This window comes from Cloeon dipterum, chromosome X, assembly GCF_949628265.1.
Source record: "Cloeon dipterum chromosome X, ieCloDipt1.1, whole genome shotgun sequence".
NCBI lineage: Eukaryota > Metazoa > Arthropoda > Insecta > Ephemeroptera > Baetidae > Cloeon > Cloeon dipterum.
The window spans coordinates 3,444,871-3,471,627 of NC_088790.1; the positions used below are offsets into that span (position 1 = coordinate 3,444,871).

Consider the following 26,757-nt stretch of genomic DNA (forward strand, 5'->3'; position numbering starts at 1 on the left):
AGCCGATTCAATTCACACACAAGTTGTTAATCGGAGAAAGCGAGTTTCTTTCTTCTTTGTACATAAATAGTCATGGGCGAGGAGCAAAAAGTTGCATCTCTTTTCCAATTAGGGTAACAAACGAGTCAGATAAGCATGATACTTGTACCATTTCTACTGTCACAAATCGTAAAAACGAGAATATCAACCGATAAGTTAAAACAACAACTCCTTATAATATTTATCAATGGATGAACAAGTTTGAACTGTGAAGCACAACTCTATTTCTCAAAATCAATAAGCTGCAAACCAAGAATTGTTTACGAGAGCACTTATTTCTAATATGTATAATTATGTAAATGCTAAGAGTTTTTCATTGATTTTCTATTTTCTGAAAGTGTGTGTCCTGCTGCTGTTGCAAAGAAATAACAAAAACAGATGTGTATGATGTATCAAGGTGTACATTTCAAACGGTGGAATTTATTATTCACATGTAAATATGGAAAATAAAGCTTTCAATGAGATAGAAACTCACATTTTATCAAAGACTCCTATCATCGTAATGTAATAAACTATTTCTAGACATTCACGATATTTGTTAAAATGAGAAACCGAAAGAATGTCTACCAATAAGCGCATTGGTTGATTCTCTCGCTATTGTTTTCTATGAAATGATTTATTAAAGCGTATAACTATTATGATTGGTGGATGAGTGGATTGTTTGATGAGATCATAAAATAAAAATGTGCGAACCACATAATAACACACTTGGTTTCATTTACAACGTCTTTCCCTAACAAAAAATAATTCTAGAAGCCAATAATATTGTTTTTCAGTCGATCAACTAGCAAATTTGATATTTTTGGCATTTATAAAGTGTAGAAAATGTTAGCCAATCAAATTATAATTATGAAACATGAAATTTTTAAATATCTACCCCTGTTACTTGCTATGTCAGGGTTACGATTAAGATTTTGAAAATGATCGAGTTAGTCAAGCATAATTTTAACGGGAGGGTGTTCAGAATCTGTCCAGGTTTTTTCGCGAAAGTGAAGATGAAGAAATTTTCATGTCTGATTCCCATGTTAAAAAACTTTGGAAGTGTTTTCCATGCCAAAATTTTGTGCCGATTCCGAATGAGGTCCATTTTACAAGCAGACGGCAAGGGAGTGCATATAGGGTGGATTCGTGAACAGGGTTTGCCAATTTTGCAATGGAAAAAATGCATAATTTACTTTTGTACAAAAAAAGCTGGAAAAACATGTGTTTTGGATTTTCCCGCATTTATCCAAATTGATAACCCCGAAAAGGTCACAAAAAAGTCAGAAACTTTGGGAAATTACCGTGATGCGAGTGTTACAATTTTCGGTCTTATGGAAACCAGTGGCTTTTAACTGATTTTTTAAAAATCCTTGTTTTGAGGAAATCCACCATGAGAATATTTTTATCTTCAATAAAAATTGCAGAAAAAAAACGCAAAAATAAGTTTTTTTTTGCAAAGCAGTGGATTAATGCGAACCCCGTTCATGTAGGGGTTGATGGCCGGGGAATGATCAAAGTTATTGACAAAAAAAAATAATAATAAATAATGCCGCCTGTCTCTCTAGCGGAAATTCTTCGCTAAGACCAGGAATGAAGGAAAGAAATCGACCAAAGGGATATCTGCAATTTTTGCTATAAAAATTCAAAAGAACCAAAGGCTTAAGGCACAAATCTCTTTAAACAAAACTTCAAATTTGGCGTGCAAGTAAAGAATGAGATGCTGAGAGAGAAGGAAAATTTAGTTTTTGAATTTTAAACAAAATAAAAATTGTCCATTTTCATAAGGATCCGAGTTTGTTGTTGAATGACAGCCAAATTTTAGCTAGGGTCTTTAGTAATATCTCCGAAAAATAAAAAATACATCCAACAAGCCGTCATTATGCGATTTTCCAAGAGCCTGCCGGGAAAAGCCAAATTTAAGGTTTATCCAAAACTGAAAATTGAATAAAATTCATCTTGAGGAGCAGATTTCCAGAAAGGTTAGGTTTCAGACAGTCAAATCATCGGGGCGTTTTGAAAATTCTGGAAATTTAAAGATTTTAAAAACACCACTCTAACCCAACTACTGTCTTCAGACTCTTCAGAGTGGTCATTTATTTTCAAATGTAAAATTTTTTGCTACTCCATAGCTTTAGCTGTTTTTAAAACCTGACAATTTTTACGAAATTATACAACGCGTACACGAGAATAGATCATGAAATTATTACTAGAAATTATGGGAAAAGCCGTTATTCACGTTAAACTCAAATTCAAAAATATTACATAACGCTAATTTTTACATCTATCAGTAACGAAATTTTAGAACGAGACTAAGAGTATTTTTTGTTTGCCGTTATCAATCAAATTTCAGTTTTAAATAATTCTTTTTATTATTAACACTTGGAAGAATAACTATGTACACAGTTAAACTGGATTGCAACTTTCTTAAGACTGCCAGTCTTGGAGAGATAAATGCTTTGGACAAAAAAATGAGAATGAGTGACTCTACTTAACTCAGAGTGAGGCAGTCAACCACGTCGCCACTTTCCAAATCAAGGTCCTCGGCAGTTTGCTTCTGGTCGACCAATTCTCCCTCAAACTGCAGTCTCAGCTTCTCCACCGACAGCTGCAGCGTTTCGGCCAGCGTCATGTAAATTTTGGAGAAGTTCTCCTCTGGATCGAGGTAGAAACTGATCTTGTCCACTTTTCGGTCAGGGAACTGAATCTTGATCTCCAGTTTGTCCTTGTTCCTGTCCTCGAGTGACGGCTTGCCGACCTTTTCCCTCAGAGCGCAGCCATTCAAGATGTGCGCGACCGTGATTCCAAGGCTGTCGGGCGTGTCTCCAGGGCAAATTCGATGGTCGTCGCCATACTCGAGCATGATCTTGTCCACAGCAATGTCGTGCTTTATGGACAGCGCTTCAAACACGACCTTGAAGGGCTGCATTTTGCGCAGTCGGTAGCGTTCAATGCGGCCGCAGTTCCACCGCACTTTGACGTTCATTTCACAGTTCTGCTCCGATTCAGTAGAGTGTTCGTGCTTTTCCCTCAATTTGTCTTCGCTGTCCTTCTGGTTGACGTGGTCCAGGTAAGAAAGAATTTTCTGATCCTCATTGAATGATGCGTCGTACTCTCTCATCCTGGTGGAATTAAATTTTCAAATTGTAGGCTTACTATTCATAATTAACAGGCAATGTGAAAATTAATTTTTACAGTTTACAGTGCCAATCAATTCCTGAGGGTCGATTTAAGTGAGGCAACCGAATTCTTCGGTCGACAGTTTGACACGACGTGCCGAAAATCGGTGGAATACCTTTTAGACGTGCAAGAACGCCTTTCAATCGTGCAAGAGCAGCTTTTTAACATGCAAGAGCGCCTAATTAACGTGCAAGGACAGCTATTTAATGAGCAAGAAGACCTATTTGACGTGCACGAACGCCTAGTTTACCTTTAAGAACGGTAAAAACACCTTTAAATGAGCAAGGACCTGAAAAAGGTGCAAAGAGCACCTATTTAACCTGCAAGAACGCCTTTTCTAAGCACAAGAACGCTTATTTAAATTGCAAGAACGACTATTTAACCTTCAAGAACGCCTTTAACCGTCCAAGAACGCCTATTCTAGGCACAAGAACGCCTATTTAACCTGCAAGTACGACTATTTAACGTGGAAGAAGAAAAACGGCTTTTTTATGTGCAAGAGAACCTTTCTTGAAGAACATAAATTTAACCAGCAAGAACGCTCACTTAATGAGCAAGAACACCTTTAACAGTGCAAAAGAAGTTAAATTTAACAAGTTAAACGGTGTTGGGGGCACAGAAACGCATTAAGACACGACTTAGCACTGCCCTCAGCCCTCAGGTATCGACTGGCACTGTCATAAATAAAATTCCAGTGCTGCAAAAATCTAGCAAATACCTGAAGTGGTGCTTGCGATTGTTGTTTTCCTTCTCAGTTTTGCGTTTTGCAGAATCAATTGCTGCCAAAGTGTATTCATCGTCTGAGCTTAACAATATTTCATCCTGGCTTTCATCTGGGCTTTCCTCGACATCACTGGCTACAATTTCTGGCGACAAATCTTCTTGGACTACTTTCTTGATTTTCGGGGGACTAGGTTCCTTTTCTGTTGTGTCGGAAGAAGCAGCACATTTTTCATTGGAAGCCCTCTTTGATTTTGTTCCACTCCCAAGAACAGAAAAAATGTCAACGTCCGAGCTGGCATTCTTGAGCTGTGCGCTGATGGCTGCTTTGATTTTGGCTAAATGGTCGCCGGCGCCGGTGAACTCGTCATCGTCCATTTTTAAGACCTATAGGAGAAAAAAATTAGATTGTTTAAACACGAAAAGTATGTGATTTATTTGCAAAAACGTAGGTAAGGAACACTTATCTTAATCTCCATTTAAATTAAATCCTATTTTGTTGTTAAACACTCCCAATTTTATGAAAAATAAGTGATTATGATACAATCAAAAATGTAATTATGTAAAACCTTTTGTCATGAAATTATTTTAAAATCGACAAAACCAGTGGCGTTTATGTATGTGATTAGCAGCAGTATAAATATCAATAGCTATGTATGATACATAGTCAACAAATAAATGTTATCAGTGTTTTTTCTCAATTTAGACTGGAACGTTGAAAGCAATGAAATGAAAACTAGCAAATACTGCGGTTAAACATAGAATTCAGTCTTCAATTAGCAGTGCTCTTTGCTATTTATATATGTAATAATAAAAGATGAAACATAGCTAATTACCTTCTTAATTCGACTGCAAATAATTTTTTGTCCATACAGGCGAGAGAAATTACTTCGAACGTTTAAAATTTCGCAGCAACGAGTCTCATACAACCAGTGCTATCAGCTGTTAGAATTGTTTGGCGGCTGGCGGCAGCAAAGATTGTAAAGAAGACCACTAGGTGGTGCTGGTGTGTTCTTTTAGCTTTTGGCCTACCAGCACCACGGCTCGGTGGTCTCGACCTGGAAAGAAGTGAATACAAAGTGGGCGTGTCGTTGATATCACCGGCAAAACAAAACAAAACGTCGATCCACGTCAAAATCTTTGAACCTTTTGGTCGGTGTCGTATTTAAGTGCCCGAGAGCTGAAAAGGAAGCAAAATAATACCATGGGTTAGTACTTTTAACTGTTATTTTAATGCCATCCTGCCAAACTAAATTATTAAACAAATTTAATTGTTTTGAACTGTTTACAGCAGCCTCCAGCGGAACTTCCTTTGCTTTGGCTTCAATACTAAGCATTTTGCTCTTCTCCGGCATGCAGATGTACAAGCATTGGCTAGCTTCCACGCAAGTTCAGACCATCGTCGGTGGATATCTCGGATCAGTCCTTTTCATTCTCTCACTAACGGTAAGATGCGAATCCGATTAAAAATATTTTTCATTTAATTATCTTTAATTTAGGCTGTTGGAAACCTTGAGACGGTTCTCTTTGGAAAGGACTTCCAGACCAAATTGCCAGAAGGTAAATTACATAACAACGCATTACTATTTTTTAGCATTATTTCACTTTAAGCTGAGTAAATTTTTAATATCTTAAAATACATCATCTCTAGATTAAATTTTGGAATAATAAGCAAAAACTGTGATTGCAGTGCTCTTTTGTCTTGTTGGCGCGGTATTCGCTGCTGGAACAATCCATCGTGTTTGCACAACAACCTGGTAAGGTTAAATCTGTGTACTGTCTTACAGCCCCTAAAATGTTTGTCATTATTTTCAGCATTATCTTCTCCCTGGTTTCTCTGTACTTCGTGAACAACATCTCTCAAAAGACCTACTCGATAACAACTACAACCTACCAGCCACAGATGTCTAAAAAGAAGAAGTAAAAGTGTGCTGACATGAGGTTCTTCCAATGTTTCGATGAATTCAGATCTGTGTGCATTTATTGCTTTATAAATTCAGTTAATATGGTTTTTGATATAAATAAACTTTTGTTCCTAAGAAAGAAAAATCATGAATTTGTTATTTGTATGTATCAAATATTTTCTGAGATGTCGGAACAATGCATGACTGAGCCAACAAAATTTTAACGAACTCAAAAATTAAAATTCAGGCGCTGGATAGCACAAATTATCATCGATTGCATAACTTACCCCCTATATGTACCTGTGTTCAAAACAGAATTATTGTCGAATAATACTGTTTCCAGTAATACTAATAATTCCAGATAAAATATCGCAACTTAAAAATTATTCACTTTTCGACTCGGGATGAAATAATGGCCAATACATAGGGGTTGAACCCAGCCACCACAGAAACTATCCGGCTCTCAAGGGGAAGTCGATTCATTCCGAACGGTGTTTAGTTTTTGCCTTTCTGACCCTTTGTAGCAAGGGTTTTGCGCTCACAATATTTGCAAAAATTTAAAACTTTGTTTTATTTTTTGAATTCAAAATTGAATTTCTCGATGAAAAGACGCCGAAGATCACTACTTATTGTTAGAAATTGTCACACGAGCTCACACGTACCCTGCATCATTTTTAAGCACACCGTGCAAGTTTACGTCTGCTGCCCGACTCTCATTGTAAGACTAAAGTCAATTCCATTATTTCTCACAGTAAGCAGTAAGCACAGGCGACACGGGCGACACATACATAGCCGTGCATACATGCATACCGCAACCGCATACCAGTACCAGTACCAGACACCAGACTCTCTAAAACTCTCACAGACACAGGCAAACACACGCCACGCTCCGCCCAATCTCTAATAAGGATCCAGGATCCACGACTGCTGACAGATCATCCTTAGTCCTTAGTGTTTTGCGCGGTTTTGCGTCGTGTTGATGTTCACTTCATCACTTGCATGGCAGCCGCCGCGATCGCTGAAACTGCTGACTCTCTAATAAGTATGAATTTCTTTCATCTTTTTTCTAGATCTTAACTTCCCCCTGTATTTTATGATTTTACTATTTTTTTCTTTAAAAGTGTTAGTCTAGAGTCTAGATCCATAACAAAATGAAAATAATATTCTGAGAGCATACATAGTGCTGGCAAGACTCTGAAATTACTAAATAACAATATAATGATTAAGTAGAACTTTTAACTAATTTAATTATTGTACGTGGCGCTACACACCTTACTTAAGCAATTTTTTAATTAAGATGATTCAACGGTTTATTACTTCAATATTTCGCGAATAGATAAATAGAGAGACCGTCTTTACGTCTCTTCTCTACTCTTCAAAAAAAATTGAACTATGTACAGAATTATTTTTTGTGCTTTGAAAATCTTAAAAATCATTATACGAAATTATTATGAAGCGTTTAAAGTAAAAGTACAATATTTGACCTTTTACAATTCTCGCTACAATATGTTACCGCTGGATTCTGCTCGCAGGAAGGAACAGACATGGGCTTTAATTTCGGCGGCTGCATCCATGAAATTCCAGGAATTTCTGTGGACTGCTTTGATAATAACAAGTTTCACGAATGCTCTACATTCTTCCTCACTCACTGCCACTCAGGTAAATCTAAGTAAAATATACACACCTTGAAAATAAAATAATTTCTTATGTTTTGCAGACCACATGAAGAATTTGTTCATGGGATTCAAATCATTCGTCAGAACAAGCAACTCGTTGCTAAAACTGTATTGCACTGTGGAAAGCGAGACAATTCTGAGGAACATGGCACTATTCGCCTTGGGAGATGATGGAACTGCAGTCTTGGACCAAATTGTGACAAAAATGGTGTTTGATCGAGAATACGAACTCGACATAGATGGCATTCAAGTAAAAGCCACCGCAATAAGGGCAAAACACTGCGCGGGATCATGCATGTACGCATTTTTTAAAGGAAAAATTAAAATTTTTATTTGAAACAAAAAAAATGCAGGTTTCTGTTCAAGACTGAATGCAGCACCGTGCTTTTCACTGGCGACTTTCGCTACTACCGAAACCAGCTGAGATTTATTTCCGCCCTCCACGATGAGGACAACAACAAAATTCAACTGGACAACATCTACCTGGACACCACTTTCTTGCGCGAGAGCACCAAATCTTTTCCCACGAAAAGGCAAGTTCTCCTGCGCATCATCGAGGAGATCGAAGATTTCAGAGAGGGCAACCCCAAGAGCAATGTGCACATTAAAAGACCTGGTATTATAATATTCCTGGTGAGTTCTATTTGATTCTAACTCTGATTTTCCAGCAAATCTGGGGTCGGAGTTGATTATTAAAGTGCTGGCAACAGAGTTCAGGTGCAAAATCCACGTTGAGGAATATGTGTACGATTTGTACGAGGGCATCAACCACGTCCACCGACATTTGACTACTGATCCTTATGAGACCTTCATTCACATGTGCAAGCTGGTTAGCTTTCTGAATTTTTCACTGTCTCCAAATTATCAAATTCTCTTACTAAAATTCAGGGCACTCCAGGCACAGAGAAAAGAGCGTGCCAACAGTCGCACGCGCTTAAGATTCATCCCACTGCATTGTGGTTCGCTTTCCAGAACTCTCCAAAGGTAAATAATATTATGGCACATACAATTTTATATTGATATTTTGTTGCTTTAGTGGGTGCAGAGTGATGATAAGGGACGAGTGAAAATCGCACACTCCATGCACGCTTCTGGAAAGGAGCTGAAAGGGTTCATCAACTATTTCAGGCCCGGCAAAGCCGTCGCTTTGGCCTGTTCTGACAACAGCTCCATTGAAGATGTGAGTTTCTATTTCGTTAATTGTTCATGTAAAATAAGAAAATTGTATCTCCTAGACAAAATACTAAATTGAATTCGATTAATTCGGTGAAAGCTAGAAGGAAAATTTAAAATATTAAATTTACCCAGCACTTCAGTCTCTCTCAATTAAGATCTAATTTCTATCCAAAGACTAATCAAAAATACATTTTTAATATAACAAAATAAGGTATAGGTTTTTAGATATTTATTCAAAATTGAATAATTCAGAAAGAACTAATTAATATATTTTCAAAAAATAATAAGTTGATTGGCCGTCTAATTAGACATGTTTTGGGCGAAAATAGTGATATTTTAACCTCAAATATCTCAATTTTGTAAGCTGCAAGAGGCTGATTTTCCCAGAATTTCCGGGAAAATGACAAAACCTCTACAGGAACCTTTTAAAATGATAAACAAAAAAATAGGTGATCAACCAAAAGTTAAAAAAATTGCAGACAATATCAATAGTGGAAACACCTATTAGTTAATCTTCATTCCTTCAACCCTTAATTTTTTAAAAATTGTGCTTCCCGTCTAGTTTGTGTTCTATTTATTTGTTTCTTAACTGGTTAAGTTTGAATTTAAACATAAGCTCAACAGGCTATCACTTTATTTTTTTCTCTCTTTAAGGTTCAAGAGGAGCTGGATAAGCTGGTTTTGAGATCGTCGCGCTAAGGAGCGGTTGTCTTTTCCATTTTTTTGAATAATTTATAATTATAGCTAGAATTATAGCTAAAATACCAAGTTACAATGAAATTCTATATTGATTTTGATTAGAATGCGTATTGTAGAAAATACACTTTGCCATTTGCGCCATTACTGAGTGTTTTCATATATTTCCGATTTATATGATAATTTTGCTAATAAAAAGGAATAAACTGAATTTAAGTTTACAATACTCATTTCGAGCCTCGTACCCGCTTTTTATTTTTAGTAAAGAATGGTTTGTGCGCCTTTCTTTATGAAGGGGAGGAATATTGAGTGTAGAAGACCCTGAGCAAGTGGCCGCAAGCAGTCGCTCGCATGCAGCTTCAAAGTGCGGACACGCGGCCAGCTCTGATTGCGGATTAGACCTTTTCCAGCGGGCCATTGATCAAAGTGACAATCTAACCTCAGCGACGTTTGGATAATTTGGTAGGAAAATGATTATTTTATTATTAACAAAAAACTAGAGCTACTCAGAAATTTCAATATTTCATAAACATCGCCTTGCAACCTTCGGACAGAAACTTGAATTTTACTTATATTTTCACGCGACTTTCAACGAAACTGATTGAAGTGGAATTATTCCAATTATTGTGAATTACACTGAGGAGACTTAGCAGGGAAATGTGAGAAAATCCTTTTTACCGCTACTTGAAAAGGTATCTAAAAATGAGGAAAAGGTTAACAATTTCCTACGTATTCGTTTAAAGTTGAGAAAATTGACTTAACATATTTCATGCTAATCAAGCACTGTCTCCCTACTGTAAAATCACGATTTTGGGGAATTTTCCACACAATTCGTGGGGTAGATCGCGACGAGAGGGATCGGAATCAAGCGAAACAATAATTCATTTTTTTGGGATACTTTGTAAAATCTGAAATTTAACTTCCTTTTTGTGCTGATTTTCTAAAATTTACTTAATATCACAAACAATTAGCTCAATGAACTACTTCCTATAGTCAATCATGCAAAATTTTCTAAATTCTTGGCCTATGTAGCTCAACTTAAAATATAACTGAATTTACTTATTCGTAAAGAGGTATATTTTAAGGCTGAACAAGCAGAGGAAACCATCTTTCTGGGGTGGTCATACGACGTGCTTTTCAATGGACTAGAAAGAATAAATCTTTTACAAAATTTAGCTCCACAACTTCATTTGGTCCGAAGGAAAATCGCCGGGCCCCCGACGCTGCTGACAGTTTTTTCAGACGCAGTGGGGGTGCATGTGAAAGAAATAGCGGTGGTGTTAGCAGGCGAAAAACTGTCTCTCACATGTGTGTGATCCGAGAGGTCATAAAATATTGGGGTTTGAACCATGAAAGGGTCTCTTGTGTAAAATTGAAAAGAAACTTCTCAAGGTCCAGATGACGAATTTCCTGGTATATAGTCGTCTGACAACTATTGCACAGAGTTGGGCTTTTTGTTTCTTTCAAAGAAGTTGCGATGGTGCGCATGACTCCCATAGGCAATAGGCAACCTCAAACAGCGGTGGCACACATCTATTTTTAATCTATATTCCTTGATGTAATTCTAATATTTTACCAAGAGTTTTTCTGCTACATAAGCAAAAACACGTGCGAAAGTTTACAATGCGATGGATTTATATATTTTGCCTGCCAGTGACTAATTTCCTTAATGGGGAGCTCAATTGTTTTGTACAATAAAGGGAGCTTTATTTTTAGTTCTGACATTATTGTTTTGTTAGTGCAAGCACGGTTAGTATTGTCGCTTCATTATTTTTCGAGTCAATACATTACATAATCTGTTTTGCTGCATGAAATTTAATTTTTTAAAGTCAATTCACCGAGAACCGTGATCAATACAAAATACAAATCGCAATTAAATAATAAAAATTAAGGTCTGTAATTGTTACTCGATTGAGAATAAAATTCTCTGGAAAACGAAGCACATTATATTGACATTACATCTTGAAAATTTCCCATTTAATTTACTGTCTCTAATTATAATTTACGCATCTTTTTTATTTATCAGTGTATTTAATTGAGCATACTTATGCCTCTTAACTAAATTATATCGGAGCCACTTATTTATTCTTATACCTCGTACACAGCACATTAAAAATCGGAAAAAATTAATTCCTCACGGAATTTTTCTTCTCAAAATAGCACTTTGCGCGACTCTGTCATTTAACTAAAATCGTTTGTTAATTAGTTGTATGCTAGAGCTGGAACATGAAACTAAACTTGGTTGCGCATAATTTATTTCAAATGTAAAAAAGCATAAAAAATATGTAGTGTTCGTGTGTGTTTCACATTTTGGAGGAAGCAGCGCGTGAGCTTTGAATGAGAAATTGACCAATTGTCACGCACAGCTTGAGATTTTTGACTCACCACCACAGCCTCGTCATCCATAAAAATTGTTTTCTTCTCACTCTACACTAACTGTGGCCATGCATAAATGGTGTGAACTAAAATAAAACCTCGCGTTCTTCCTGTCTCATTATTAGTTTGTGTGACCGGATAATTCAGGGACGAATTCGATGATGGGACTGCGCAGCTGCAATTTCGAAAGACGAAACAAATTTATAAAATTGTGAAACCCACCGTGAGAAATGAAGAGTATAAATTTAAAGGGAAAAATGGATGATAATATTTTGATTTTTTTAATTAGATTAATTTTCAGTACCGCTTTTATGAGGTCTGAGGGCCGAGAGCTTGTTATTTGATTTTTTTCCTCTAATTTTGCTGAACATTTTTCTTGTTTATCAACCAAATTATGCTGACATGCAATAAAATAATTCCTTGACTCGACATGCACTATAGCGAGCAACTAACTCAGCATAATATCGCGCGCCAAGTAACAATAAACTTAGTTAATATCGCGTTCCCTTTTTCTTGCAGGGAGTCGAGTGAAATGGGCTTTGACTTTGACGGCTGCATCCGAGAAGTTCCGGGCATCTCTGTGGACTGCTTTACCAAACACAAGTTTGATGAATGCTCCACCTTTTTCCTGTCTCACTGCCACTCAGGTAAATTAATTAAAATATTTTAATATCCCATATCAACAAGTGTAATTTTTTGCAGACCACATGACAGGTCTGTTTGATGGATTTCTATCTAACTTCCAATCAAATAAAAAACTCAAACTGTTCTGCACTGTGGAGAGTGAGATTATTCTGAGGAATATGGCCTCAATTGACGGAATTGACGCAACTGCAGCTTTGAACCGAACTGTGACGAAAATGGTGTTTGATCGAGAATACGACCTCGACATCGATGGACTTCCAGTAACAGCCACTGCGATAAGGGCAAAACACTGCGCAGGATCATGCATGTACGCTGCTTTTAATATAGGAAAAATATAAAATTTCACATGGAAAAAATGCAGGTTTCTGTTTAAGACTGAATACAGCAATGTGCTCTACACTGGCGATTTCCGCTACTACCCAAAGCAGCTGAGACATATCTCTGCTCTTCGCGACTTCCACATATATAAAATTCCACTGGACACCATCTACCTTGATACGACTTTCTTGTTGGGGAGACTCCAATCCTACCCAACCAAAAAACGAGCTTTTAGATTTATCAAAAAAGAGATACGCCAATTCAGACAGAAAAACCCCAATGGAATCGTGCACATCAAAAGACCAGGTGCATTTAAAATGAAAAATTGATTTCATATTATATACCAATTTCTTAATTTAGCAAATCTGGGCTCGGAACTGATGATTAGAGTGTTGGCCAGAGTGTTTAAAACTAAAATCCACGTCGAGGACAAGTTGTGCGAGCTGTATAAGGACATCGACTACGTGCGTCCCTTCTTAACGAATGACCCGTCCGAAACTTTCATACACTTGTTGCCGATGGTTTGTGTTTCAATTCTCATGGTTGTTCGTTATTCATTTTTATTGGATTTAACGTCATAGGATGAAAACGGCACGGACAATAACTGCAAACGGTGTCACGAATGCGAGATCCGTCCTACTGCGTTGTGGTTCGCTTATTACCAGAAGAAAAATAAGGTAAAAATCAATTGTTTGTCCGGTATAACATTAAAAAATATTTCCCGCAGTGGGTGCAGATAGATGAAAAGGGACGATTGAGAATCGCTCTCTCTATGCACGCGTCTGCGAACGAGCTGAGAGCGTTTATCGAATATTTCAAACCCAGAAGAGCCGTGGCTTTGGCCTGTCCTGATGATCCTAAAAAGGGCTCCATTAAAGAAGTAAGTGACCCATTATTTAAAAATTATTGTTAGTCCAATTTTAATTTTTTTTAAAGGTTCAAGAGAACGTGGACCGGCTGGTTATGGGAGTGCAACGTTGACTTTTTGGCCGTCAGGGGCGTGTAACGTTATAAAAAAAATTAAAGAAAATAAAAAAAAACACTAAGCAGGCACGATATTCATATTTCATGCCCTTCTAGTCATTTGATATCTATGTTTTTTCTGTATAAATGAAACTAGGCAGCAAATATTTGATTTAAGATGTGTAGCGAGCAACTGTTGCGTGGGAAGAAGAGAAAGGACCATACATTTTGTTATTTTTCTAACATCTCATTGGGGGTGCGCTTGCATTTGAGAGGAATGCCGCTACAGTTAATAGTCGATAAGTGGCCAGAAGCGAGTGCATCGGTTGGAAACTGGAAACTCCTGCCAGCTGTTTTGTGTCATAATTTCAAGCGGAATATTCGGTAATTTATGTTTCCTTAAGTCTGACTCTTTCAATTATTCACGCAGCCTGGGAAAGCGCGCAGTTAGAAAAATTCCAAATTTAACTGTTACACAGTCCTCTGATTTCATATTATTGCACGTTATAAAGATAAACTGTTGCTAAATTTAACATGAAAAATACAAAATAATCATAATTGTTGCTATGTAAATTAATTCATTTACTTACATATTCGTTAAGAGGAATATTTTAAGACTGAACAGTTAGAGGAAGCCATCTTTCTGGGGTGATCATACGATGTGCTTTTCAATAGGCCAAAACATACAGATTTAATATAATTTAGCCCCACAACATCATTCAGCCAGAAGGACAATCGCCGACCTCCAACGTTAGCTGACAGATTTTTCAGACGCAGTGGGGACCCATGTGAAAGCAACCGCAGAAGACCCTAACATACAAAATAATAATTTATTCTGAGCAGAAATCGCTGTCACATAAAGGAGGATCTCTTGTGTAAAATAGAAAAGGAATTTATAAATGTCCAGATGAAGAAATTTTTGGTATGGTTTATAAATGTGTAACGATATGAAGTGAATGGTCTAAAATTAATTGTGAGGCAAATACATGTAAACTATCGAAAAATGACGATATTTTGTTCATTATTTTTCTTCTTTCTTTCTCTTCTGCCGCAAAATATCCCAAATGTTTTGTAGGTTAAAAAAATCACTTTGAATCTAAAGGAACACTATAGTGATTGGTGTGATGTGATTGACATTTTTAAGAAGAAAATGAAGAAAAGTGATATGTGTGCAATTTAAGGATTGTATGCCACCAGAGTTGGGGGAGCGAGTTTTGCTCGTTCATATTGTGAGGTTGCAGGTTATATCAATTGGCCCTAGATACACACGTGGGACGCACACGTCTTTTATTTTTTTGAGTGCCTCTCTCGCTATTCCACGAGAATACTTTACTTGGATCCGAGAAACCTTTTAGGGAGTTACTTAACGTAAGTCCAACTACCCCACGCGGGGCCAAGCCCGTTTTGTCTTGACAATTAACTGGTCATTTATTGATAAACCACGTCGCGCCCCAACAGGTGCCCGAGCAGGGCCGTTTTGTTTCACTCCGTCATCTCAAACGCCCGTTTGGAGCTCGGAGAGAGTCTAGAAAATTCTAGTAGAGGCTAATCTCTTTTTCACACATATTTGAGATTGATGACATTGTCCTTTTGCACTGGCATCCCTTTTAGTTCATTACATTATCACAAATTTCCTGCGCTTGACCTTATTTTCTTGGCAAGATTCTGATTCCTCTATCTGTGTTGGTGAATGACACTTTTTGGGGAAACTCTTTATTGTGAAGTAAAATCATATTTTAAAGTAAGGAGACATAATTCACTTAAAAGTACATTATATGTGTCCAGAAATATTTTAATCATTAAATCAAATTTTTACAAAGTTGCTTTACATGGTAACTGGAAGATATGAACGAATTTTGCCAAATTATCCCCTCTAAAATAAATTGAAACCATTGACCTATTATTTGATTTTTTTAATAAGAATAATTTTCAGTACCGCTTTTATGAGGTCTGACGGGCCGAAAGCGTGTTATTTGCTTTTTCCCCTCTAACAATAAGAATTTCACTAATCTTGCTGAACGTTTTTCTTGTTACTCAACCTAATTATGCTCTAACATGCGTAAAAATAATTCCTCGGCTCGTCGTCATGCACTAGCGAGCAACAAAATCAGCATAATATCACGCACCAAGTAACAATAAATTTGATATTGTGTTCCCTCTCTTTTTCTTGCAGGGAGTCGAGTGAAATGGTCTTCAACTTTGACGGCTGCATCCGAGAAGTTCCGGGCATCTCTGTGGACTGCTTTACCAAACACAAGTTTGATGAATGCTCCACCTTTTTCTTGTCTCACTGCCACTCAGGTATATTAATTAAAATATTTTAATATCCCATATCAACAATTGTAATTTTTTGCAGACCACATGACAGGTCTGTTTGATGGATTTCTATCTAACTTCCAATCAAATAAAAAACTCAAACTGTTCTGCACTGTGGTGAGTGAGATTATTCTGAGAAATATGGCCTCAATCGACGGAATTGACGCAACTGCAGTTTTGGACCAAACTGTGACAAAAATGATGTTTGATCAAGAATACGACCTCGACATAGATGGCTTTCAAGTAAAAGTCACTGCAATAAAGGCGAAACACTGCACAGGATCTTGCATGTAAGCCGCTTGATTTAAAAAAATGCGAGAAACACAAATTAATAATTAACATAATGTGAATAGGTTCCTGTTCAAGACTGAATGCAGCAACGTGCTTTACACAGGCGACTTCCGCCACTTACCACACCAGCTGAAATTTATTTCTGCTCTTCGTGGCTTCCGCAAAAAAAATATTCCTCTGGACACCATCTACGTTGATACGACTTTCTTGTTGGGGAGCACCAAAAACTCCTTGCCAACCATAAATAAAACTATCCGCTGTATCATAAGAGAGATAAAAAAATTCAGCCGGAAATATCCCAAAGGAATTGTGCTCATCATAAGACCAGGTACGTTAAAAAGAAAAATAATTTTCAGTCTAATCCAATTTCTTAATTTAGCAAATCTGGGCTCGGAACTGATGATTAGAGAGTTGGCCAGAGTGTTTAACACAAAAATCCACGTCGAGGACAAGTTGTGCGAGCTGTATAAGGACATCGACTACGTGCGTCCCTTCTTGACGAATGACCCGTCCGAAACTTTCATACACTTTTGCAAGCAGGTTTGTGTTTTAACTCATGGTCATTCGTTATTCATTTTGTAAATGGATTCAACATCCTCTAGGGCGATATCAGCGCGAAGGATTCTGAAACATGCGAGATCCATCCTACTGCGTTAAGTTTTGCTTCCAATGACGCACGAAAGGTAAAAATTAAATTGTATGTCGCTATAAAAAATAATATTATAATATTTCTCGCAGTGGGTGCAGATAGATGAAATGGGACGGTTGAAAATCGCTTACTATACATGCACGCGTCTGCATACGAGCTGAGAGCGTTTATCAAACATTTCAAGCCCAGAAGAGCCGTGGCTTTGGCCTATCCTGATGGTGGATCCATTGAAGAAGTAAGTGACCCATTTACAAATTGTTATTCCAATTTTAATTGTTATTTTATTTAATTTTTTTTGAAAGGTTCAAGAGGAAGTGGACCGGATGGTTATGAGTGCAACATTGAGGAACACTTGACTTTTTGGCCATCAGGGGCGTGCAAGTAGTACAAAAAAATAGGGAAAATAAAAAAAACACTAAGCAGTCACGTTATTCATATTTCACGCCCCCTTCTAGTCATTTGATATTTATGCATACGTGTTTTTTCTGTATAAATGGCAACATAATTGATTTAAGACGTTGCAAGCAACTGTTGCGTGGGAAGAAGGGAAGAACCAAGGACTTTTTGTTGTATTTTAAACAACTCCATTGGGGGTGCACTCGCATTGAAGGAGACAAGGAGAGGAACGCCGCTGCTGGAGAAGCGAGCTGCATGCATTAAATTTAGTAGTTTAGTAGCTTTCGAGCAGCGGCCACGGCAAGAAGGCCAAGAAGCGAGTGCATCGGTTGGAATAGAAAAATAGAAAACTCCTGTCAACTATTTTGTGTCATAATCTTTAAAGGAAGAAGACTTGCAGCAATTCGGTAATTTATGTTTTCATTAATCTGACTCTTTACTCGTCTTTACTCTTCATTCACGCTGCCTGGAAAGTGCGCAATTGGTTTTTTCTTGTAAATAATTTGCCATGCACGAACCTTTTATAAAATAGAGCTTTCCAGGACAATAAAATGCCCTAGCAACCAATGTGAACGTTAACAATAGTCGACTATTATGCGCCAGAATGTGTTTGGTGTTTACGGCACTTGGTTAAATGTTGGGCTGGGTAAAAAAAAGTAAAGCCGACCGATGAATAGAAGATCTAGAGCACATTGGAGACACTACGTTGCATTCACGGAGTTAGGCAGAATTACAGCGGAAGTTTCACTTTTTGTACTATTTGATAAATAATTAATTAAGCCAAGGCGTGTGTGTGAGGGGGGCGACGTTAATGTTCTGTACTTTTTCCTTTGAAGCCTAGGGCGTGGAGAGGGAGAGCTAGAAGACGAGAGAGAGAGAGAGAGAGAGAGAGAGAGAGAGAGAGAGGGGTGCACCGGAAAAATCAGGGCAGACGGAGACTGCGAGTTCTCGAGGCCAACTGGCAAGTGCAATAGTGTTCAGTGCGGACTTTGGAAAAAGTCGGAGGTGAGACGTGGATCCTCTGGTCACCGCGCAGCATCTCAATCCTTTCTCTCTCTGACGTCTGGCTCTTCCACAGCTCGAGAAAGTTTAAGAAGCAAATAAAGGTTAGTCCGCTTGTCAATTAATATGTCGCGCGTTTCCCTGCCTTTGCGAGTAAGAGTCAGGGTAGAGTTTTGGAATAGGTAGGGTAGCTTATTTTATAAGACCTCTTGGCGGCGAGACTCCAACTCGGCGCGGCGCAGAGCGACCGGCAGCGAAGAGAGAATGCGGGTCACCCGAGCAGAGAAGGCAGCAAGCAAGCGTTATTTTTGAAGCGAACTACATCGTCAGCATAACCGCGGGCGAGCGAAGACCAAGGTGACGACACCCAGCAGTTCCGACCACCCGATCTCATTTTAAATTCTTTAAGTCTCATTTAAATTATTTAAGACCGAATTTCCCATATTCCGGTCACACCCCATTTACGGACTAATCTCGAGCAGCTCTTCCTCCGCGCGCGCTTCGTCTATAGTTTCGCTCGCTCTTCTGCCGCAAGCTGAACCGCGTATTCAACTCCCTCGCAAGCGATTCTCTTAAACTCGCTTCGATCCCCGAAACGGCCGAAACTGACCAAATTAGTCGCCTCAACCATCATTAAACCTCCCGAGGTACCCTCAGGAAAAAAATAGAAGACGCCGCACGTCTCCAGACCTGTCCAAGTTCATCGCCGATGTTTAGCTTATACTCTCTCTGTTGATATATTATATAATTTTAGTTTTGAGATTACAATGTTTCTTCATTTTACTTATAGTGCAAACACGCAATAGAAATATTTTTCCACTACCTTCAAAATAAATAATCTAATCTTTTCTAATACTGACTTGATTCACTTTACTTCATAATTGTATTATTCCAAATATTCACTCAGGTATTTAATGAATGTGCGCACGCTGAAAGTGCAAAGTTTGAAATAAAGTTAGTTCATCTCTAGCAGTCAATAGAGAGCAGTTCATTCCTTTTTCCTTCCCGGCCACCCTGCAACTATCCGACATTTCAGTAATTTGATTAATTTGCAGACCATGTCGGGCAATCTTACATTAATTTGGAGGTAATACTTAGCAAAAAATTAATATCTAAAATGCGAAATCCTCGTTACATCAATCTCACGTTCTGTTAATGCATATTGATTTGCTTGTTACAGTTAAATTCCGGTCACACGATTTTATATGGTCCTCATCCACAATCCAGTCATTGCTGCTTTGAAACTTGCGAAAATGCGCTTCAGCGGCTTCATCGAAGAGATTCCAGGATTATCAGTCGACTCGTTCCGGAGTAAGAACTTCAAGAAGTCAACAACGTTTTTCCTCACCCATTGCCACACAGGTACTTTTGGGTTAATTCTGGATTTTTTCAAAGGCTATATTAAGAACAATTATTGGCTTTTCTGTAGATACAATATTTATTTACATATCAGCAGCCGAACCATTTTGCATAAATTTAATGAAAAATTTTAATTTACATCATATTAATCTTTTTATTCAAGTTAAAGGTACCTAATTAAAAAAATTCAAAAATGAAATTTAGGCATGATTTTTTACTACTCATTTTCCAGTTTCTCTGATATTTGTATACTGATAAATCTACATTGTGGCAAAAAAGTATCGCTACTTTGCAAAAAGTGTTATACATTTTTGAAATTTTGTGTTCCAGATCATACGAAGAACCTGATCAAAGGGTTTTTGAATCATATCGATGACGATGAACATGATCTGCGCCTTTACTGCAGCAGCGAAAGCGCTACAATCCTGAAAAATATGTATCCAGCGTATACAGACATGCTTGATGATATTATTTGGACGTTGCCTTTCAACAAAAATCGCTTTATTTCAATCAACGGCATGAGCGTCGGCGTCACTGCCATCCGAGCAAACCACTGCGTCGGTTCTTGCATGTGAGCACCAGAGCAATTAAAAATGACATTTTTTCTAAATAGCTTCGTTCAGGTTCCTCTTCAGGACCAACGAATCTACTGTTCTCTACACAGGAGATTTCCGTTTCCACCGGTTCGAATTAGAGGAGATAAAAGCTCTGCACTGCGATGGCTGGCCAATTGAACTGGACAACGTTTACTTGGACACCACCTTCTTGAAGCAAAAAACTTATAGATTTCCCACAAGAAAGAGGTCTATCTACTTGCTCTTGAATGAAATCGACGATTTCCTTAAATCCACTGCAGGAGAAGGAATTGTGCACATCAGCAGGCCAGGTATGTGATAAACTATAAAATCACGTATTTGAGCCCATTTTACCTATACAGGACACATTGGTTCCGAGATCATTATCCAATCGTTGGCCAGGAAATACAACTGCCTGATCCACGTTGAGGACAAGTGTTACAATCTGTACCGAGGTGTTGAGCCGGTTTTCTCTTGCGTGACAAACAATCCAAATAAAACATTCATCCATATGTGCAAACCGGTAGGTTAATCGGTAAAGATTAGAGGTCTCAGCCCCTCAGCCGCGAAATTTAAGACGGTGGCTGGCAACATTTAAAAAATAAAGTTTAATGCTTAACAGCCCAAAGAGCCGGAAGGCATTTTTTCTCCCGCAATTTTTAATACTTGCCCCTTTTTCACCGGTGGCTGGCGCAGCCAGATTCACGGAGGCTAGCGGCCACCCACTTGACCTGAAATTTATTGTCGTCTCTTGTAAAGATTCGTGTAATTAAATACTAATCATTTTTGCTTTCAGGGAAAACCTGGCACCAATGACGACATTTGCGACAGCCCTGACGCTTTGGAAATTTGTCTGGAGGCCCAGTGGTATGCCAATCAGAAAAATACAAGTGTAAGTATATATGGTGCATTTATTTGATAAATTTAATTCTATAATTAAATTCTTTTGTACAGTTTGTGCAGTGGGAAGATGACGACATGGGAGTTAAAATTGCGCACTCTATGCACTCGTCGAGGAAGGAGCTGGAAGCCTTCATAGACTACTTCAAACCGACTAAAGCTGTGGCTCTATCTATTCCTAAAAGATACAGTCGGGAAAAGGTAATATTCCGGCTAAGAATTTGAGGTGTTTTGGATTCTAACATATCGAAATTCATCCGTTACAGATTCAGAGGCACCTGGATACCTTGGTATCTGAGGCATGCGACAACTAACCGGAAAGAAATAGGATAGCCCGCGTATTCATGAAGATTATTGAAAAGTTTAACTATTTTTCAGCCTAATATCCTTAGGGTATTTTGAAGGATATATCTAATTTCATGGTGGTTGACTTTGTTATGGAAATACGGATGAAAGTATTTGTCAAGGCGAGCATTTTTAAGTTTAAAGGCCAAAAATTAGGGAAATTTGGTAGTTTTTTTCTATAGCAAGTATGTCATTTGAGAAATTTAGCTTTAGTTTTCACTACAATGTGCAAGAATAAAAACGGTGTGCGAATTTTGAGTAAAAGTTTCTTAAACTGTAGAAACGTAATTTTACAGCAAGGGGCTTGACTTTTAAGCCAATTTTCTCTAAAACTTAAACGACAACCAGGAAAATTTATAGCTTTTTCCTCTTTTTTAGAAAATATTTTAATTAAATGCAAGAAAAGGATTTTTCTGTAAAGCTTTACTTTAAAATTTTCTAGATTCATTGATTCTAGTTCATGAATTTTAAATAAACATAACATTTAGTTTTAAAATTATGAATAGTTATTTTAGCTTTTATCTTAAAATATTTCAATATTTAGCTAAAATGAACGCAAGTTTAAAACAAATTTCCAATAGAAATGTAGTGGTTGCGGAGCCGAGCTCCCACTCCTTTTTCATTTTTAGTCTAGGGTATTGTTATTCATGATTGTTAGAAATTCGTTAATGCAACAGTGAGAGAGATTTTTAATTTAAATTAGTTTTCGCCGGACACGAGCCAACAAGTCGCATTTTAAGAGTTCCGAGCGTTTAATTGTGAAGGACCCGGCTCAATCGGGTAAATTCTTTTCTAATTTTAAATTGTTCTTCAAGACGAATCTCTTAAAATTGTCAATTCTAAAGTCGTTTATCAATTTTGTTTAAAGGTCCTTGTATTCTGTTAGACTAAGTCGCCAAGTGACTGACGTTTATAAAGAGAAGAATTCGTTGAAAATCCCGCAAGGTTTAATTTCCACCTACTACCCCCCAAAGAAATAACGTTTCCAATAACGAAATAACGCCTTCCATAAATTTAAGATTTTTCGTGCTTTACTACTAAGAAGTAATGTCGTTTGTAATTTTATTTTATGTAAATCATCCGTAGTTCTTACAAATGTTCCACCCCAGCAGAGAAGGCCATTGCCGTTGGTGCCTGTTGCTTCGTCATCCTTTGGTTTCCAGCCTCTCTTTTGGCCACCGCAGATGTAACAAATTTTAAGTTTCTTCACCTTTGGATTCTGTATCTAAAAGTGTGTATGAAAGGCGTGAGACAACAGCCATGTATTAACTAATTCGTATGAAATGTGGACATATCTGAATAAATTAAGTATAAAAAGGAAAATTGTTAATTTGAAATACTACCTAAAAACAAGTGACAGGTCAATGTGACCTGAAGAAGGTAAGTGACAGGCAAGGGGGAAACCATTTTTTCGAATTTTTATGACCGGCAAATTTCATTTAAAATATCTGATTTTTCAAAAATTGGGCAGAAAACAATTCGTTAAAATTCGAAAAATGATTCGATTTTGGAATACCGCACACGGGCGAATGCGCCTGACCGAGAGGCGTTCAATCCAGAAGCGCCGTGGCTTTGGCCTATCCTGATGGTGGATCCGTTGAAGCAGTAAGTGACCCATTTATAGAAATTGTTTTTGCAATTTTATTTTTATAAGGTTCAAGAAGAACTGGACCGGCTGGTTATAGGAGTACAACTTTAAGGAACACTTAACTTTTTATCCATCAGAGGCGTGAAAATAATACGAAAAAAATTAGGAAAATAAAAAAATCAAAGCAGGCACGTTAAACATATCTTCTAGTCATTGAAACTAGGCAACATATTTGACTTAAGACGTTGCAAGCAACTGTTGCGTGGGAAGAAGAGAAGGACCAAAAGGACCTCACTTTTTGTTCTTTTTTTCAACAACTCCATTGGGGGTGCGCTCGCATTGAAGGAGACAAGGAGAGGAATGCTGCTGCGCTGCTGGAGAAGCGAGCTGCATGCAGTTAGTAGTTTAGTAGCTTTCGAGCAGCGGCCACGGCAAGAAGGCCAAGAAGCGAGTGCATCGGTTGGAATAGAAAACTCCTGCCAACTGTTTTCTGCGTGATAATCTTACAGGGTAGAAGACTTGCAGCAATTCGGTAATTTATGTTTCCTTTAATCTGACTCTTTCAATCATTCACGCTGCCTGGAAAGAGCGCAGTTGGTTTTTTCTTGTAAATAATTTGCCATGCATGGACTTTTTATAAATTAGAGCTTTCTAGGACAAATATCCTCCACTGACCCCACGGCGCTGAGTGTTTTTCGCCTTGTGTTTTTACGATCAGTTTCTTTCTTCTCACTGAACACACCATCCACAAAGCACGCACAAAAACATAAACACAATGTCCTCGTATTTCTTTATCCTAATTTTCAAATAGAATTCAAGCAGAGGCAAAAATGATTTTATTTACAAATTTTCTGCAAAACTTTTCAGTATTTCGATTAAAATTTTAAGTCACTGTCTGCTGTAAATCATAATAGCGGAAATTTGGGGATCGATACCATACGACGGTGGAGCATTTTCTAATTTCATGATACATTAATTGGAAATGGGGGAAATGGAGCCCTACGCGGTAGCGGTACAGCGGTAGCACATGGGGCGACGGACAATTTTCTAAGCTTGTTCCAAACGAGTGACTGTACTCTAGCACGGCGCCGCTATGCCGCTCGCGGACTAAAAATCACATCGAATAAAATCGCTTCTGCGGTCGTTCTTCAAACAGATATAATGCGAAATTTAAAACTAAACGCATATTTTCCCTGCTTCGTAGTTTTTTTAGCATAATTAATCCTTGAATTATTCAAATGCTTTTCTACTTTTTACACGTGACTTGACCACCGCCTTGTCAAATATTTAACGCAGCCAAGGATAAAATGCGAGGATGCAAGAAAATCTTCCTTTTTAATTTTCTGACCATTCACTAGAAACGAGAAAAGATATATGTATATTTTCGTCCAACGACAGTTCACACCCTCAATGCTGGATTTTTCTTTTTCATTGCTCGATTTTTCCGCTTGTCTAATTCGTTGCGCTAAAGGGACAATTTGGCTCACTCCAAAATTCATTGCGGAATTTTATTTTTTTATATTTTCTCTTGAGCCCAATTTTCGCGTAGAAAAAAAGACGAGCTAAAATATTCCTTTAAATATCAGTGCGCTATTAAACGAAATAAATCTAAACAAATTATTTTATTTGAGCTCGATATTGTCCTCACTAGAAAATAAGCTATGGTGCGGTTAGATTTCCTGAGTAAATACGTGCAGGTTCTTGATCTAATAAGATTAAGGGTTCCTCGAACAATATCTGCTTTATTGGAGGGTGTGATGTGCGAAGGAACCGGAGGATGCAGACAATATTTTGCTGTTAGAGGGGATTTGGTCAAGATACTGTTAGGCTCAAGATGACAAAAAACGAACCAATTTGCCGTTACAAGGGATTTGTGCTGAAGAAACAACTAAAATTTTATGGCAGGGTTGACCCTGATCGAATGGACAACAAATTAAAAAGCTGTTTTGTGCCGATGTGACGAGAGAAGGAGTGTTTCATTCCCTTGTGAACCAATCAGTGCGAGTGTAAGTTAGCCTAATTTTGCTATTATGGGTGATTCTTGAATCAATCAAAGAAAATTATGATTTCAACATGAAGCAAACTCTTTTCGTGATAAAGGGATTGATACATTACTGGTTTTGGCATTATTTGACTTGTCCGCTGTGAGGAAAATATTCAATGAATATTTTTATGTGTTAGGGTGATGTAACCGCGGCGAGCGTTTGCTGCCGCAGGAAACGGAGGAGTATTGAAAGAGAAACACTGTGTTGGAAATGCTTTGCGCGCATAATTGTTCATGTGCGTCTGGGTTTTTATCATTCGCGCGTATATCTGTACCAAGTTGTTTAACTTTGCAGCTTCCCCGACTCCCGTTTCTCGGTCGATCGCTTCCGCCACTTGGTCGTGGAACCGCATCACAGCCACCCTCCTTTCAAAACACATCAGCTAATATCTTCACGCCACTTGTTCACAAAAGGGGCAATATTATTCCTCTTCCAAAATATTTCTTAACACAATAGTGGCAGTAATAGCGCGCTGCAATATTTCTCCAGACGCGGCGCATTTCATCTAAAACGTCCACTCGACAAGATACTATCCCCACCTTTTTACATCCGTTCTACATGTTGGGCTCTCACACATTATTTGAGCTTGACTACAAATCCCTAATAAATTTGTCTTAGCAGTTGCCCCATCGGGCGCTCCCGCTCGCTGTCTTTATTTTTCCCCCTAATCCGTAAATTTAGTTTATCTCCGGTATCTCCTAAATTTTCAATCACGGCGTGTTAGGGTGCTTGGGTGATGTCACTGCAGCGAGCCTTTCCTGACGCAGAAAACGGAGGAGTATTGAAAGAGAAACACTGTGTTGGAATTGCTTTGCGCGCGAATACCAGAGAAATATTTTGTCTAAATTAATGTAAGCGCTAGTTGGCGGTTAGTGGAGCGCCTGCTACTGAAAAAAACTTATATTCATTGACCTCTAAAGAAAACAGTGGATTTAGCATGGGTGCAAGAAGACTATCAGAAAAAAAACTCGGCGACATTTTTGTTGACAGTTATGGCGTGAAACGCTCAGGCAATGAGGTTGTAACAATGAATTTTAGATTTGCAATGTCGAATTATCAAAGAAATGTAAATTATGTAAATGATTGATTTATTAATTGTTTTTTTAACTCTTTCCTATTGTTAATGTTGGCCGCGTTCTCACAGAAGCTGAGCAAAAATACTCAAAAATTCATAAAGAAGCGTCATAATTTACATTTCTCTGCAAATTTCACATTGCACAAGTCATTGTTACAAAAGGTGGCTCGTTTCCTTTAAAGCTTCAACAACGTGGCTTGTTCTGCGTCTCCCCATTTATGGACTATTAAATTATAGCTCGAGCAGCTCCTCTTCCTCTGCGCGCGCTTCGTCAAGTTTCGCTCGCTCCTCTGCCGCGAGCTGAACCGCGTATTCAACTCCCTCGCAACTCACAAGACGCTTCGATCCCCGAAACGGCCAAAACTGACCAAATTAGTCGCCTCAACAGTAGTTCCACTTCCGACGCGATATTACAAGCTCCCCCTGCCTACAGCCGTGAAGTGTATTGGGCCGCATTAAACCTCCCGAGAGTCCCGAGGTAGCCTCAAGAAAATATAGAAGACGTTGCACGTCTGCAGACCCGTCGAAGTTCATCGCCGATATT

At 38.1% G+C, this 26,757-nt stretch overlaps 6 protein-coding genes across 7 annotated transcripts; 5 read left to right on the plus strand and 1 right to left on the minus strand.

Moving 5' to 3' along the window:
• LOC135946273 (uncharacterized) lies at window positions 1–4,885 on the minus strand. The gene is made up of 3 exons (XM_065494423.1): window positions 4,755–4,885; window positions 3,917–4,305; window positions 1–3,140 (listed from the first exon to the last, which is right to left on the minus strand). Exons 2-3 carry the CDS (start codon window positions 4,294–4,296, stop codon window positions 2,510–2,512), a joined length of 1,011 nt encoding a protein of 336 aa, XP_065350495.1. The 5' UTR covers window positions 4,297–4,305; window positions 4,755–4,885; the 3' UTR covers window positions 1–2,509.
• An 82-nt stretch (window positions 4,886–4,967) lies between these two features.
• On the plus strand, window positions 4,968–5,967 carry LOC135946275 (protein KRTCAP2 homolog). 2 transcript variants are annotated; one of them, XM_065494428.1, is made up of 5 exons: window positions 4,968–5,126; window positions 5,210–5,364; window positions 5,418–5,478; window positions 5,609–5,675; window positions 5,734–5,967. In XM_065494428.1, the coding sequence occupies exons 1-5, from the start codon at window positions 5,123–5,125 to the stop codon at window positions 5,840–5,842; spliced, it is 396 nt and encodes a 131-aa protein (XP_065350500.1). In that variant the 5' UTR covers window positions 4,968–5,122; the 3' UTR covers window positions 5,843–5,967. The 2 variants fall into 2 exon arrangements, with proteins under 2 accessions (XP_065350500.1, XP_065350501.1); XM_065494429.1 differs by having other exon boundaries at window positions 4,992–5,126; window positions 5,213–5,364.
• An 878-nt stretch (window positions 5,968–6,845) lies between these two features.
• Window positions 6,846–9,586, plus strand: LOC135945812 (protein artemis-like). Its single transcript, XM_065493701.1, has 8 exons — window positions 6,846–6,864; window positions 7,355–7,481; window positions 7,540–7,795; window positions 7,852–8,114; window positions 8,167–8,327; window positions 8,387–8,482; window positions 8,535–8,678; window positions 9,329–9,586. The coding sequence occupies exons 2-8, from the start codon at window positions 7,367–7,369 to the stop codon at window positions 9,371–9,373; spliced, it is 1,080 nt and encodes a 359-aa protein (XP_065349773.1). The 5' UTR covers window positions 6,846–6,864; window positions 7,355–7,366; the 3' UTR covers window positions 9,374–9,586.
• A 2,685-nt stretch (window positions 9,587–12,271) lies between these two features.
• LOC135945244 (protein artemis-like) lies at window positions 12,272–13,290 on the plus strand. Its single transcript, XM_065492804.1, has 4 exons — window positions 12,272–12,393; window positions 12,449–12,698; window positions 12,753–13,015; window positions 13,070–13,290. Exons 1-4 carry the CDS (start codon window positions 12,279–12,281, stop codon window positions 13,288–13,290), a joined length of 849 nt encoding a protein of 282 aa, XP_065348876.1. The 5' UTR covers window positions 12,272–12,278.
• A 2,558-nt stretch (window positions 13,291–15,848) lies between these two features.
• Window positions 15,849–17,284, plus strand: LOC135945245 (protein artemis-like). The gene is made up of 6 exons (XM_065492805.1): window positions 15,849–15,973; window positions 16,029–16,278; window positions 16,342–16,607; window positions 16,659–16,819; window positions 16,882–16,962; window positions 17,231–17,284. The coding sequence occupies exons 1-6, from the start codon at window positions 15,859–15,861 to the stop codon at window positions 17,282–17,284; spliced, it is 927 nt and encodes a 308-aa protein (XP_065348877.1). The 5' UTR covers window positions 15,849–15,858.
• Window positions 17,285–17,605: 321 nt separating this feature from the next.
• LOC135946907 (protein artemis-like) lies at window positions 17,606–22,799 on the plus strand. The gene is made up of 8 exons (XM_065495384.1): window positions 17,606–17,731; window positions 19,507–19,688; window positions 20,016–20,256; window positions 20,309–20,571; window positions 20,623–20,783; window positions 21,057–21,152; window positions 21,215–21,361; window positions 21,427–22,799. Exons 2-8 carry the CDS (start codon window positions 19,532–19,534, stop codon window positions 21,472–21,474), a joined length of 1,113 nt encoding a protein of 370 aa, XP_065351456.1. The 5' UTR covers window positions 17,606–17,731; window positions 19,507–19,531; the 3' UTR covers window positions 21,475–22,799.
• Window positions 22,800–26,757: the final 3,958 nt, after the last annotated feature.